This window comes from Pagrus major, chromosome 22 (assembly GCF_040436345.1).
Source record: "Pagrus major chromosome 22, Pma_NU_1.0".
Lineage (NCBI taxonomy): Eukaryota > Metazoa > Chordata > Actinopteri > Spariformes > Sparidae > Pagrus > Pagrus major.
The window spans coordinates 16709041-16723260 of record NC_133236.1 but is presented as its reverse complement, the minus strand read 5'-3'; the positions used below and the strand labels follow the sequence as shown (position 1 = coordinate 16723260).

Here is a 14220-nt window from a genome sequence, read left to right as displayed (position 1 = left end):
AATATCAATATTATTTATTTATTCAGTAATCCATCCATGATACCATTAACACAACTGGCTCAAAATGGAAGGTGCTTATGCTCACTGCTTCTCCCAGAGAGACTCAAAGAACCAAATTCATCTCTAAAAGGATCTTAAAGCTGGTTTACTTTGGCTTTTTCTTCATTTAAAACCTCCCCAGGCACCCCATTATTCTGACTAAAAGGGTTTGAGAAAGTAAGAATAAGGCGACAGACAAATTTGGCTTCATCAACTGTACCAAACAGCCACATTTTATTTATTTCACAATGACACATTGGACAGGTACTGTAGATATATAGTATATCAAAAACACATCAGTTGACATGTCATCATATCTAAAATTAAAAAACACTTGTTTTCAATTTGAACATAGAGCTCAAGTCTTAAAAGACACAGAATAAAAGTGACCGAACATTACAAATGAAGGAACGCGTCAAAATACATTTCCCAGCACATAGTTCTATATTGCATACACATTTATTCGGGAGTGAAAAAATGAAACGCACCGATGGACCACCTTTAAATGATATCTGTGGTGATGAGTGAAAATTCAGAAAATATCCAAGGCCACCGTATGGACTTCAATTCAGCAGAAACAGCCTGCTCAGCTGTCCAATGCAGAGGACAGAAAAGCTGTAAGATGAGTCATTCCCTACACAGTTATGAGTAATGTATGGGGATACCAGCCGGTTCTGGTAAGCAGCAACTGGCGCTCTTAGTGGAGCTCCTAAAAAAATTGAACACCAAGTCTCGGTTTGGTCATGCAAACAAAGTAGAACATCCTGGAAATATAAAACCTCCCTCAGCAAGGATTGTGACGAGGTGCCAATCACATTCATGAGGATTTTTAACTAAAGACAACAGCCATCATCAGAAAGCTTTTCAGTACAGATTCATACAGAGAATGTTTCATTTTCATTTTGTCAGAATGGCATACAGTGCTCATTTCTTCACAACAGACCTAACCCTCTGGCTTGCAAGGCATCAAATTTGTAAATGAACATTAAATCAGGTGACTGTGCTGTTGCAAGAAGTTCAGTTACACCGTGTCTATTATACTTAGTGCTCTACCACAGCAGTTTCTTGTATTTAAAAGGCAAGGTGAGAGAGGTGTTGATACGGCTTCTGTATCCAACTAATGACTGCAATTAAAACTGAGTCAAGGCCAGAAGAAAGTCTTGAACAGAATCATTAGAAAACGTCACATTTGAAAAAACGACTACAGCATAGATGGTCCGTCAAAAAACAGACAGAAGACAGAAAACTGAAAAAAGGTTTCCATCATCCAAACTAATTACAAACAGCATCTACAGAGAGAAACAGATCATTTCTAATAACTTAAATACTTAAATTAGTATGCAATACAATATTATTCCTTTTGGGGCCAGAGGGTAAGAAAATAGATCTGCTCAAAGCCTACGCAAAAAAACAGAAAAGGTAGACTCTTTGCCAACAGGTCCATAGGCTAAACAAAATAACCAAGTGATGTGTGCTCCGACTTGCATGTGTTGTGTGTTGTGGAGGAGAGGAGGTCTCCCAGAACCCTTCAGTCCTGCAGTAAGAAGCTTTGGCACAGAAACACCATGGGACGAGATGACGCATCACGACACGGTGTTAATGAGGGACACTCATGCAGGCCTCACTCCAGTCCAGGAGGAGATAAGGTCAGTGAACCCCAACATGCATCGCTGCCATACTGCCAGGGCAACAGACAACAAGAGAGGGGCCGAGAGGTAGAGGAGAGGCTGGGAGGAAGGGTATATTGAGAGAGAGAGGATGAAAAGAAACGGCTCAAATGCATTTTTGGGAGGGTTTTTAAGCCTCAACCGGGGGAAATTACAGCGAATAAAAGGCTATGGAGAACCATTTCACTGTCAGGGTCATGACAGTGCAGCGGGTCAAAAAGATAACAGCGTCCATGACAATGATTTTAACCTGGTGTGGTGGTTTTCCAGCGTCTCCTCCGTTTCTCTCTATCCACTCCATCTCACAGAGACGACTCCACCTCTCTGGTGATGGTAACCTCGGCCTCTGACTGAGGACACACCTGAATGGCTGGGGGCTCCTCTAGGGTCTCTCTGATTCCCTCCAGGGCTGAGGCAGCAGCCTTGCATTCACTGCCGGCCTTCTTATCAGAGTCTGTGTTCTGTTTGTCTGCAGAGCCGCAGCACAGCTTGGGAGCACACTGAGTCCGACAGGAGAGCTCACAGAGGGAATCTCGAGACTCCGAGTTGAACGTGACAAACTCGGGCTGGATGGTGGTGGCGTGGATGCCCTCGTCATGGAAGAAGTCCTTGATGCGCTTGGCCACCTCCATGTAAGATGTGGGGTCGTGGCACTTAATGTGCGCTGTAGCGATGATGCGGCTGCCAGCCAGCTGCCAGATGTGCAGCTCGTGGATGGCAAGGACGCCGTCCAGACTCAGCAGTTGCTCATTGAGCCGGTGCATGTTGATCTGCTTGGGCACGGTCTGCAGCAGGATGAGGGCCGACTCTTTGAGCAGCGGGTAGGTAGTATACAGCAGGATGCCCACCATAATGATGCAGAGTGTGGGATCCAGGTAGAGAACCCAGCAGGGACCGGCAAATTTCATGGTCGACATAGTCGGACCTTCCAGCAGGTCGACCAGCGTGTGGTTGACGTGCTGGTGGTCTGTGGTGTGGCTGTTGATGCACGGGTTCACACACGTCTCGCCGTCTATGCAGGGCTGCCACACAAAGGTAAATATTAAAGCAGTGACCACCACAATGACAGAGCCCAGGGCATCGCCCAACACATGGAGGAAGACTCCGCGCATGTTCAGCTGGGCTGATGAGTCGTGGTCGTGGTCCATCTCCTCATAGTGGGTGTTGCCATTCATCTGCACCTCTGTGCTGTCTTTACAGCTGATTTCTGACAATAAAACAGAGAAGCTACTTTACTTCAGGGGAACACAGAGTAAAAGTTTAATGATGAGTTGAACTTTGACACTGAAATGCCAATGCAGCATTCAAATAAGATATGTAGACATCACATGAGTGGCAACTACATTAGAAATGTTGCTTTGAGAAATTACAGGAAAAAAACAAGTATACGCTCACAACAGAAACAAAAGGTGTAACTAATTGGCCTGCAGGAGGAGATTCCAAGAAGATGCTATCAGTAGCACCCAGTTAATAAATTGTTCAGTTACATAATTTGGGGTTGAAGCAGCAGCTTGAAACTTGAAACAAAAGGACCAGAACTCAACCTGCATTGTTATCAGGTGACACATGTTGGAGCTGCTCTTTTCACAGTCAAGAGGAGGATGACTACGGCAATTTCCTCAGCCATTCAGTCCATTAAGTAGACTGAGTCGTGTTTTTTAGCAACGTTCTAGCTCTTGTGACTCAGTCTGTTCTTTAACTGCTCCTACAAACAGGAGAGACATACCAGACAGCCATGCTGGGTTATATGAAAGAAAACCCCCAGCATGTGGGATCCTAAACGTTACAAAACACTTTGCAGTAATTTACATCAAGCAAATTCAGTTAGTAATTGCAGGAGGCATACACAAGTCTGGGGGAATGGCACCTGAGCAATGGCTGCTCGCTTACACCCCGGGACGCTGCTGGGTCATTCATCAACAGCTAATGGTGTGGCTGGGGCTGCCGGTTACACTGATGTATGACCCAGTAGCAGCGATCAGCGCGCAGAGGAGGGGTGGGGGGATATAGCCTCCATTTATTGAAACTGGCGGGGCCTAACAGTGTGGGGGAGACATGGTCTTCTGTATGTAGTGAGGGAGGAGGAGGAAGCTCTTTAAGGGGGTGGTTAAACTCTTATCTGACCACTACAAGCAGACAGACGGGTGAGCTGTTTCTTCACATGCTTGTATTTACCTGACAATAAGATACAGCTATGTAACAATCAGGTTATCACTGCTGTATAAATCCAGAAGAATAATACACAAGACTATCAGGAATTTAGACAAACGGGACACTGCTACTAGTCAAAACTTGTCAAAACAGGGTGACTCAAGACTAAGACTGACACAAGCTTCTACACACCTCCCTGTTGATAAGACAGAAGATTGCAGTGAGTCTTGTAAAGCATGAAACTTGAGTCTTCATTAATTTCTGTCACTGAGGAAGGCCACGTTCCCAAGGATAGAATAACCCACAAACGAATATCTCATAACAAACACAGATGTCCAAAAGCCATTGTCACAGAGGAAACAATAAGGATTAGTCACTCAGGCAGGGTGTCCTCCTGGTATACTGAAGATGTGCAATCTTACGCAATCTGGACTGTTAATAATGGAGATATGGTGAAGCACATGCGATCAGGTGAAATGTGGGACACAATAAGGCCTGATAGGAGTTTTGACACGCACATCTAAACGTGAAAAATACATAATGAAACTGTACAGTACAGCGACAAAGGCTCCATTTTCCCACGCTTACCCTTTCTTGGTCTCACATCACCAGGACTGTTGTGATTTGCCACCAAGTTGTTGGTCTCCTCTCCTGATGACCCGTTCCCAGCCTTGCCCCTCTTGTTCTTATTTCCATGAGAGTGTCCTCCGTGGGAATGCCCGTGGCCTCCGCCGGCGTGGCCGTGAAACAAGCAGAGTCCGAACAGGTTGACCAGGAGCCCCGCCGCGCCGACCCCGGCGACCATCACCGGGCTCTCGATCTCATTGGGCTCGGTGAAGCGCTCGATAGCCTCCAGGATGATGGTGAAGCACAGCGCCGTGAGGAAGACGGCGTTGACCAGCGCCCCCATCACCTCCGCCCGGATCCACCCGAAGGTGTTTTTGTTGGTCGAGTGGGTTTTTTCGGCGAATCGCACCGCCACCAGAGCCACCACCAACGCAATGACGTCCGACAGCATATGAAAGGAGTCCGACAGCATCGATAGAGATGCGGTCATCCGGCTGACTACCACTTCCACAACGAAGAACCCAAAAGTCAATGTGAGCATACATAGCAGCCGGACACGATTGGGCTCGCAAGCCATCTTCCCTTCGTCGAGTCAAGTTTCGAGTGAAATAACGTTCAGTGTTTCTTCTGACGAGCTCGCTGGAGCATCAGCTAGCTAGCTCTCCGGTTCAACACAACTCCAAGCTAACGACTTACGTTCAGATAGGTGGGTCCCTGAGACAATACGAGCAATGCTAACAGCGTTTTCATTCACTGTTGTTATCCAGCGACGGCAGCATCCCTCGGCTAAATGGGAAGACGACCACACGTGTAACTAATCCGGGATACTATTCTAGTTAATGTAGTTTACAGTACCGTTCCAGCATATTCCACATACGTTTGCCGACGAGCTCCGGTTTGCAGACGGCTGAAACTTTGCACCCGAGCCGGTAAACTTTCCACACGGAACAAGGCACCGTGAGGACACGCCTCCGAGGATTCCGATTGGTGGAGAGGGTTCAGGGGTGTATCCGATTGGTCACATTTTGCAACTCTCGTAAGTGGGCGGAGCGAACATGCCAGACAACAGCCGTTGCTATACACGCTAACGGCAACTGTAATCTCGCGATAACATCCTTAATCGCTCTGTTTCTATGTGGTATCAAAACTCATCCATTTATTAAAGATATTCAAGACATTTATGTAAATGGAGAAACACTGGCGATTTATTATTACTATTCATTATGAGTGTTTTCTCAGTACTGAAAATTATAAAGTAAAAAAACACAAGGGTCTCATTTTATCCAAATTTAAATGTGTCAGTAATAGGTTTTAATTATATGTCCTGTCTGCCTTCAGTACTGTTTATGTAAAACAGAAAGAAAATATATTCATGAGCATTTAATAGAATTAGACAATCTTTATTGTTGGAAGTCCTTCTAATCATTGTCGTCTTTTAATTTAGGCTAATCAAATCAACTGTAATCTAAAGGCCTATTATTGAACAAAACTTTGATATAATACAACAGTCCCTCCTAATTATACCCTTTCATCTGCTATTAATCAAACGACTTTCAGGTGTGAGGGATTATTGCCGAGTTGCCTGTGATCACTGGCAGAGGTCTCCCTCTGCTCAGCAGCTGACTTTTCATGGGGAACTGGTGACCCCTTGTGGGAGGGATCTGTGTTGAAACTCTCTGGAGTGCTTGAGGTGTAATTACTATGGTAATTAAAGACTTTTTTGAGTTATTGTTTTGATTTACATACAGTGGGTTTCACTACATTTCCTACCAAACTGTGCTTATTTGTATAGTTCATGTAGTATATCTATTTTACTATGCATTGTGAGAATCTTTGGCACAAAAAAAATATCCAGCATGAATGATGTTCTTATTTTGTCTTAATTTATTAATAAGATCAGTGGTAATAATGTGAAACCTTAAATTTACAAATATTCTCACATAATCTTCCCTTTATGTGTTTTTCTACAATTTGTAAAAGATAACTAAATTAAATTAAACAAGAATACACACACAGTACATTCACAAAAGCATCCACAGATCAAAGAAGATAAAATCCTGACACAACAAAAGTTGCAATAACATACATATGACAAACATTGGATTGAATAATTTAGCTGCACTAATGTCACACCTACGCAATTATCATATTTACATCCAGTTATTAGGACTTCCAGCCTTCACAAGTTTTCACATTCAGTCACAAATCTGACAGCGACGTCTGTGTGATCAGCGGATGCCGAGGATCTGCCTGCTCTTCATCTGGCAGGTTTTCTCCACTTCATTCAGTGTTTGAGCACGCAGCTTGGCCACCCGCAGCCTCCTCAGAATCAGCTCCTGAGACGTCACACTCTGACGACTATCGGGACGCCAGTTCTCTTTGCTCTCACCAGCAAAGTGGACCTTCTTCTTGCCGGGGGAGATGTTCTCCTCATCTACAACCAAGCAGTAAGGAGTCATTGATTAATGAAGAGTAATACTCAATACTTATGTCAGGCAGACTTTCCAACATTATAGCTACATTTCAGATCACCAGGTGTGTAATATGACAGGATTTTTAAACATTTTTTTTAATATAAAAATGCAGGTTTAATTTAATTCTTTATTGGTGTATAAAAACATTATTAACATGATTTAAAAAACAAATAAATAAACATGATTTTAATCATACACATTCCAGACTGAAGCATGAACCCATAAAAACATTGCTCAGTTCTTGTCTCGGTTCAGTACGTCCAGAGGTCTTCGTCCAATGCCCATACCTATGTCTTTGCCATAGAACAGTGCCATTTCCCTCTGCGGCTGTAGACGGTTGTAATTCTTCAGTAAACTCTCTGCTCTGAAACAATAGATTAAGACAAGGAGTTGGTTAGACTGACATAGGATGACATTGTAGAATGACCAGGGTTTGGTCCGTTTCCGGCCGTCGTAAAAGTTTTACCTCGTAAGCTTCTCATTTGACAGTCGCTCACGAACACAAAGCTCCTGCTCCCTTTCTGCAAAAGAAAAGACAACAACAAAAAAAGATGCCTTTATTTTTGGAATTTGTAGCACTTATTTTCAATGCGACACTGCTACTTTGAATTGCAAATACTTGAGGTCCATGTACATATCCTATATTCACTCAGTCAGGTGATGTAGTCATCACGAAAAAAGTGGAAAAAATTGAAAGTCGGTAAACATTGTTGAACAAACCGTTCCAGTTATACAAGTTCACCCACAGAGATGTAGTACTTGATGTAAGAGGATAGTTTTAGTTAGACAACTTCACTTATGGATCCCCCAATCACCTTAGAAAGATATCAAAGCAATACTAGTAAAACTTGAAGAAAGATAAACAAAATGTTTTCACTAAAGACAAAATGCACAGCTATTCCAGGGTCTTCCAGGCCGTGAAAAGCCCGGCTGCAGGTCAACACTGTTTCATGGCCAGGCCACAGTTAAACCCAGGTCAGACATGGGTCTGTGTGGAATGATGGTGAGTAGAAACAAAAGTCTTACGCTCCAGCCTCTCCTCGCGCTCCTTCAGCGCCTTCTCTCTGTCTCGCAGCGCTTGTTCCCTGAGTCTGAGCTCTGCAGCAGAGGCAGATGTTGGTTCAGACGGTTTGTGAGATGGACAGTCAGAATCTGCCGACTTTCTTCGGGGTCGCACTTGTGCCTTCCTCTGCTCCTCAGCGACAGCATCAGCCAACAGGCTGCTCTGGAGAATAGACTCCACAGAGGGCCTCAGATAGTCCTGCCACCAAAAAGAAAACACTCCTGCATTAAAACACAATCTGACTAGTACCTGAGGAGCAGTAGCACAAGAAAAGTTTCTAAATATGAATGACTATCTTAATAAAATCATATGATTGTTTAATAATTCTTTCTAGCCTTCAAGTTGAGCATTTTGCTGAGCAGCGTGTTCAGTTCCTCAGAGTATCGGTACGGGATTCTTCTGAACTTCCCCTCTTTGATCTTCTCTGCCAGCTCTTTTTGGTTGTAGGCAGTAAATGGAGGACTGAGCAAGAGAAATCCAGGAAAAAATATCAGTCAGAGTCGACAAAGCAGCAGCTGGAGAAATCAGCTCAAGCAGAGGAGTTACAAAACTTACGATAATGCACAGAGTTCATACAGCAAACATCCCAGGGACCAAATATCTGACTTCTCGTTGTATGACATCCGATTCACTTGTTCCTGAAAGAAAATATGTTGACAGATAGTAACAAATGGGGCTAATAAGGCTCTGATTAGGTTCTGATAAGACACGGCAGGATTAAAGAACTCACTGGAGACATGTAGTAAGGTGTCCCGACAAATGTCTTTGCAAAACTGGTGTCATGGTTCAGGATCCTCGCTAGTCCAAAGTCTCCAAGCTTCACGTTCTGTCTGATGTCGAGGAAGATGTTGGCTGGTTTCAAGTCTCGATGAAGAACCGTGGCCCTGCCATCACTGCGTCTGTGGCACTCGTTCAGAGCCAATGTGAGCTGTGCCATGACCCGCAGGATGAGCTGCTCCTCCAAATAATGCCTGCCATGTCAAAAACCACACACTCTCATTCTGCAAATACTGTCAGGAAGCACAGATGTGGAGTGGAGGGAAACCTAACTCAAATCCTTTTTGTATTTCAACACATATAACCACATCGTCACCTTTCCTTGATGCATCTGTTGATGAGGCTGGACAGGTCCCCACCCTCGCAGTGCTCCATGACGATGTACAGCGTGGTGTTAGTCCGGTCTATGATGCGGTCGTAGTACCGTACTATGTTTGGGTGCCTGAGCTCCCTCAGCAGGTTTACCTCTGACACCAGCATGTGCTTTTCACTCTCCGCCATGGTGCCATAGTCCAGCTCCTTCCACACGAGGATCTACGAAATTAATAATATTTAGGATAGAGCTTAAAAATCGCAATCTATTATGAAACATCTATTTATGATGCCTTTGCTGAAAAGTGGTGACAAATGGCAATTGCAACATTAATCTACGTGATCAAATTCAAACAGCTTTGTAAATGTGAATATTTTCTGTTTTTTACTTGACAGTAACCTGAATACCTTTGATTTTTTGGATTAAATAGGACATTTACGGACTAAATCTTGGGCTTTGGGCACCGATTGGCATTTTCTGATATTTTATAGGCCAAAAAACTAATCGATTAACTACTTGTCAGATTAATCAACAATAAAAATGTTAGTTGCAGCCCTAATGAAAATGTTACACAATTAATAGATCAGCAAATTGCTGCAGGTTTTTGTTAAATAATTCAGTGGTTTTCAAACTTTTGGTGTGCAAGGCACAACAAAGGTCAAGCCAAAATCTAAAAGGCACATCTGTATTCGTAGCCGTGCAAAATAGCCTCTAAAACACGTGTTATGTAGTCACTTTGGACATGTTTATTTTTAGTTTTCTGGAGGGTTTTAAAGGATGTTTTTTAGCTACAGATTTTGCCTCTGTATTAGTTAGTGAATGCAAATATATATACACAGCAAAGAATATACACTATTCATTAGGGATATGTTAGTGTTTCACTTAATTGTTATTCTGACACATCTGAATTTTTGTTTGAATTTCCTTACTTTTATTGCATATCCATGCATGGCCATGGATAAATTAAAAACTAATTTATTACTTTTTGTGTATTTCAATATCAATCAATTGTCGTAACAAACTCCCAGGGCACACCTGGACTTGCCTCACATTTGGAAACACTGGTTGAACTAATCGTTTCAGCTGTGGTGTGTGACTGACAGAGGGTCACCTGAGCACATCAATGAAGAAAGTCTGTAATTAATTAGCTAACTCCGCTCACTACACCTGGGCTTTGCTGCTGAGATAGAGGCAAGACTTTTTTCAAAATGTGTGTTTTTTGATTCAGTTACTTAACTCATTCTGGTGAATATACCACCACATCTACCATCCATTTGTGATGCCATGTTATATATCAGCACTTTCGACCCAGAAAATGGAGGCTTTAACACTCGGCCATTTCCAGTCACCATTTTGTTAATGGACGGGAGTTTGTTGCCCGAAGGTTTTAGTTTAGGTACGAGATAAAAACATTAAATACTTCTTAACTGAACCGTCTTTGAATCACATCACAACTCAGCCGATATTCTCGCTCGATGGTTCAGCTTTCGACTCAACTGAAGCTAAAACGGTGTAACGTTTAATAACGGTCTCGTTTCAGCAGGGACCTCCGGGGCAGGTAAAGATACCTACAGGTGGGCAGTGGGTTTGCGCCGGCATCACGTGTATACATTACTCACTTTCCCGTCAGATTTCCGCCTTATTTTCTGACATCTTCCATAGGAGCCCGAGCCTATAGTGTACAGCACCTCGTAGTCCTCCACACGGGACGGCATATTTCAACCGAAGTTCAACATACACTTCCGACTTAATCTCTCAGTTACTCGTGTGCTAAGGACTCCGTTATCCCCGATAAAGTTGCTCAAACAGACCAAATGTTTGTCTTCTCCTCGCAGTCCACTTGTGTATTGCAGTAAACAAAACAGGAAGCGTTTGCTCTCGGTTTAAATTGGTGCCCAAATCCTCGATCGCTGATTGGTAGGCTCGCTCCGCACGGTGACTCCTGATTGGTCAGTGCGAAAATGCAAGTTGTGAGGGTTGCTAAGAGCCCGAGTACCGCGAGAGTAGAGCGGGTAGATGGCACGTGTTCGACTCTCCACAGGGGGGCGCCAAAAACACACAATCGAGACACTCTTTGGTCAGTTAAGGATTATTTAGTTGTTTAGGAGCACTGAGGAAAGATTTTGAAGATGGTTTCAAGGAAAAATACTGATAATGGGATCTTTCTCCCTTTTATCTTCTTATAGTTTCATCAGTCTCGCTGGAAAGTAAACCGTGAAAGTATTTTGGACAGGCTAATCAAAATTATTGATAAAAGCAATGAGGTTTGGTCCTGCCTGGCCCCCCATTGCCTTTTTCATAAATGGCACATTAATTAATATTATTCATTCATTTTACTTGATTATATGAATATGAAACATTTAATTCATTGTTATTATTTCTCCTCTTTTGCAGTATGGATGGAAAAACATTGGCTATTGATATACATTTTATGGTTTACTGTCAACTGTTCGAGTCAAGGTTTGTAATTTATGTTTTATTTAAAAGCAGTTTTATTGAGTTGGGTGTATTGATGATATTGCAGTTTTTATTTAACATCTGTTGATCATCCATCATTTTCATATGAATCCCAGGAAGAGCAACAACAAAATGAGATAATGAACGATAAAACTATTCCTAACTTATTTTTTCTTTCAACGATATAAATGTTTTGAACTTCAAAGCTCTTCAAAACTACACAATGTGTTAAATGTCACTGGATAGCACTCTAACTCTGAGTGACTGAGAACATTTTCTTCCAGCTGAAGCACTGGGAGTTTTTCCCAAGATAGAGTAGAAGTAGCTGTCTAGAAAATTAATCAAGCTAAGGTAAGAATAGCTGACTTAAAATATCCAAGGAAGGTTTTGTGTATGCTGTAAAATATTCTCAGTTTAAAATAGACTTTGTTTGGCAAAGTCCTTATACACCTATTGATTGACAAATAGCAACAGTGAGTATTTAAAAAGAACTGAAGGGTACATATAAATACATTTTTTCGTGTTTACTGCTTGTAAGGTCACAGGGTGTCATTAGAGCAGATTCCATGGGTGCAGGTGTAAGAGACAGGGGAGACTGATGGTATCACCATCATGGTAAGTCATCATTACATCTCTGGAGCTTCACAACAAAACAGCATTGCAACATTGTCCCAGACAACTGAAGTAGATGGGGACTTGTTTTAAAAACAACCGAAAAGAAACATAAAATGGCTCCTTAGAGCTTGTCTGGTGTAATTTAAGTCTCTAGAAGCCCTGAAATCCCAATATGATTTGAAAAGACGTTATTTACACCCTCATCATTCGGTTGAGCTCGTGCAATAACGTTTTTTCAAATCAATTCGATCATAAAGATCCTGGAGTTTCATGAGACTTGGATTATGCCAGATAACCCGTATGGACCCAATTTATGTTTTTTTTGTTTGGTTGTTTTAAGTCCCCATCTACTTCGCCGCAACGCTGTTTTGCTGTGCAGCTCCAGAAATTTTCATTTTATTGGTGAACTTGTCCTTTTAAGGATGTCTAATCAAAGCCTGGCTGAAGTAAAACCTTAATGTGACAGATAAACAATGATTTGTCTCATTACAAGGAAATGTTGACGTGTGATCCCTGCCTGAGATGAATGCCGTCTGTGGGATTGTCTCACAGTGGCGTTCCTCTCACTGGGGCAGCCACAGTAACAGTTGTGTTCAAATTATCCTCTCAGCCTTCTCCGCTGCCAGTATACCACACACTGACACCACTCACACCACCAAGAGAGTGAGCGCCCGAGCCGGTCTGTCAGTCTGCCTCTGCAAAGGTCACTCCTACAAAGAGCTGGAGGAGTTTGGACATCAGCCAGGAACAGTCAGGGTGGGGGGTGGACTGACAGCTAGAAACAACAGAGACAGTTGGATGCCTGCGGCCCCTCTGACGTCAGCTGCCCCTGTTAAAGGCCAGGAGTTGAGAGGGAGCGACAGAGAGGACAGACAGCTTCGTCCCACAGTGACCTCCTCACCTCTGCTGAGGTGACTGCAGTGTTGTGACGGGGGTTTACAGCACGCTCATGTTGCTCATCTCGCCTCTTTGTGGGCGTCGTCTCAAGAAAACAGGCATAAAGGTGACGTACGGTTTTTACTTACACTCACCCGGCTGCTTTCTTTCCTTTGGTATTTCAGACCCTCGGTGATAAACCATGAAAAACAATGGCATTAAACCAATGATTGGAATTTTAAAGGAACAGTTCATCATTTTCATTGGAAAGTAATCAAGTCTTGTGCCCAGTTTTAAGGTACTTGAGTATTTCCATTTTATGCTTCTTTCTCCACTTCCACTCCGCTATGTCTCAGCGGGAACCATTGTACTTTCACCCCATTTATTTTATACCTAGTCGCAAATTGAGATTAATAAAAACAACATAGACAAATTCACACAGCGGCCATTTTACTCTGATGTCACACTCAGAGTGGGTTCGTTAATGCTGCTGTGTTACAGTCACATGTTGAATAAATGTCATGATACAGCTTCCCGATTGATTGGCAGCTAAAAAGACAGACGGTCTGGAGGGACATCGGGCCATATTTCAAGGCAAAACAACACAATGTTAGCTAACATTAGCATTCAACCACTTCCGAGCTAACCTGACCGTTTGATTACATCCAGTGCCTTTCACTTCCACGTTTACATAAATGTGTCCAAGATGTGCATGGGTATTTTGAAATGTATTTACGCCTTTCTTGACATATCGTGTAACAATATAAACAGTAATATTTACTAGGAAGTGGTTGAATGCTAACATTAGCTCACGTTATGTCCCATCTACTTCAGTTGTTCAGCAGAATGCCTATTCCACCTCTGGTCATGTGGGGAAATATCTGCATTGGTTATCTTGCCAAGAGTTAAGAAGATTGATACCGCTGTCATATTTACATGGCAGCAAGCAGCCAGTTAGCTTAGCTTAGCATAAAGACAGGAAACAGGGGAAAACAGCTAGCCTTGCTCTGTCTGAAGGTAACAAAATTCACCCATCAGCATCTCTGAGACTCACTAATGGACATCAAGACACATAATCTCCAGCACGATGTGTTGACAAAGGTATTTGCATGAGATTCATGTGATCTTAACAACGCCGAGGGTCCAACCAGCCGCCACCGTCATCAGGACAGCAGGAGGGGCCAGGGAGACTCTGTGATGCCCACGGCTGCTGCAGTGACA

At 43.0% G+C, this 14220-nt stretch overlaps 2 protein-coding genes and 1 long non-coding RNA gene across 3 annotated transcripts; 1 reads left to right on the top strand and 2 right to left on the bottom strand.

The window, feature by feature from the left end:
- Nucleotides 1–239: 239 nt before the first annotated feature.
- On the bottom strand, nucleotides 240–5320 carry slc30a1a (solute carrier family 30 member 1a). The gene is made up of 2 exons (XM_073493401.1): nucleotides 4446–5320; nucleotides 240–2913 (listed from the first exon to the last, which is right to left on the bottom strand). Exons 1-2 carry the CDS (start codon nucleotides 4999–5001, stop codon nucleotides 2009–2011), a joined length of 1461 nt encoding a protein of 486 aa, XP_073349502.1. The 5' UTR covers nucleotides 5002–5320; the 3' UTR covers nucleotides 240–2008.
- A 965-nt stretch (nucleotides 5321–6285) lies between these two features.
- nek2 (NIMA-related kinase 2) lies at nucleotides 6286–10908 on the bottom strand. Its single transcript, XM_073493015.1, has 9 exons — nucleotides 10671–10908; nucleotides 9055–9272; nucleotides 8692–8932; nucleotides 8517–8599; nucleotides 8297–8423; nucleotides 7925–8159; nucleotides 7365–7419; nucleotides 7186–7262; nucleotides 6286–6858 (listed from the first exon to the last, which is right to left on the bottom strand). The coding sequence occupies exons 1-9, from the start codon at nucleotides 10764–10766 to the stop codon at nucleotides 6653–6655; spliced, it is 1338 nt and encodes a 445-aa protein (XP_073349116.1). The 5' UTR covers nucleotides 10767–10908; the 3' UTR covers nucleotides 6286–6652.
- On the top strand, nucleotides 10171–13154 carry LOC141018121 (uncharacterized). Its single transcript, XR_012180698.1, has 3 exons — nucleotides 10171–10261; nucleotides 11446–11511; nucleotides 12734–13154. It is a non-coding gene; the product is annotated as an uncharacterized lncRNA (long non-coding RNA).
- Nucleotides 13155–14220: the final 1066 nt, after the last annotated feature.

Coding starts and splice junctions, on each gene's coding strand:
- slc30a1a (XM_073493401.1), bottom strand. CDS start 5,001: ATGGCTTGCGAGCCCAATCGTGTCCGGCTGCTATGTATGCTCACATTG. Junction 2,914..4,445: donor TGATGTGAGACCAAGAAAGG/GTAAGCGTGGGA, acceptor TTTTATTGTCAG/AAATCAGCTGTAAAGACAGC.
- nek2 (XM_073493015.1), bottom strand. CDS start 10,766: ATGCCGTCCCGTGTGGAGGACTACGAGGTGCTGTACACTATAGGCTCG. Junction 7,420..7,924: donor GCGCGAGGAGAGGCTGGAGC/GTAAGACTTTTG, acceptor TTTCTTTTGCAG/AAAGGGAGCAGGAGCTTTGT. Junction 7,263..7,364: donor TCAAATGAGAAGCTTACGAG/GTAAAACTTTTA, acceptor CTATTGTTTCAG/AGCAGAGAGTTTACTGAAGA.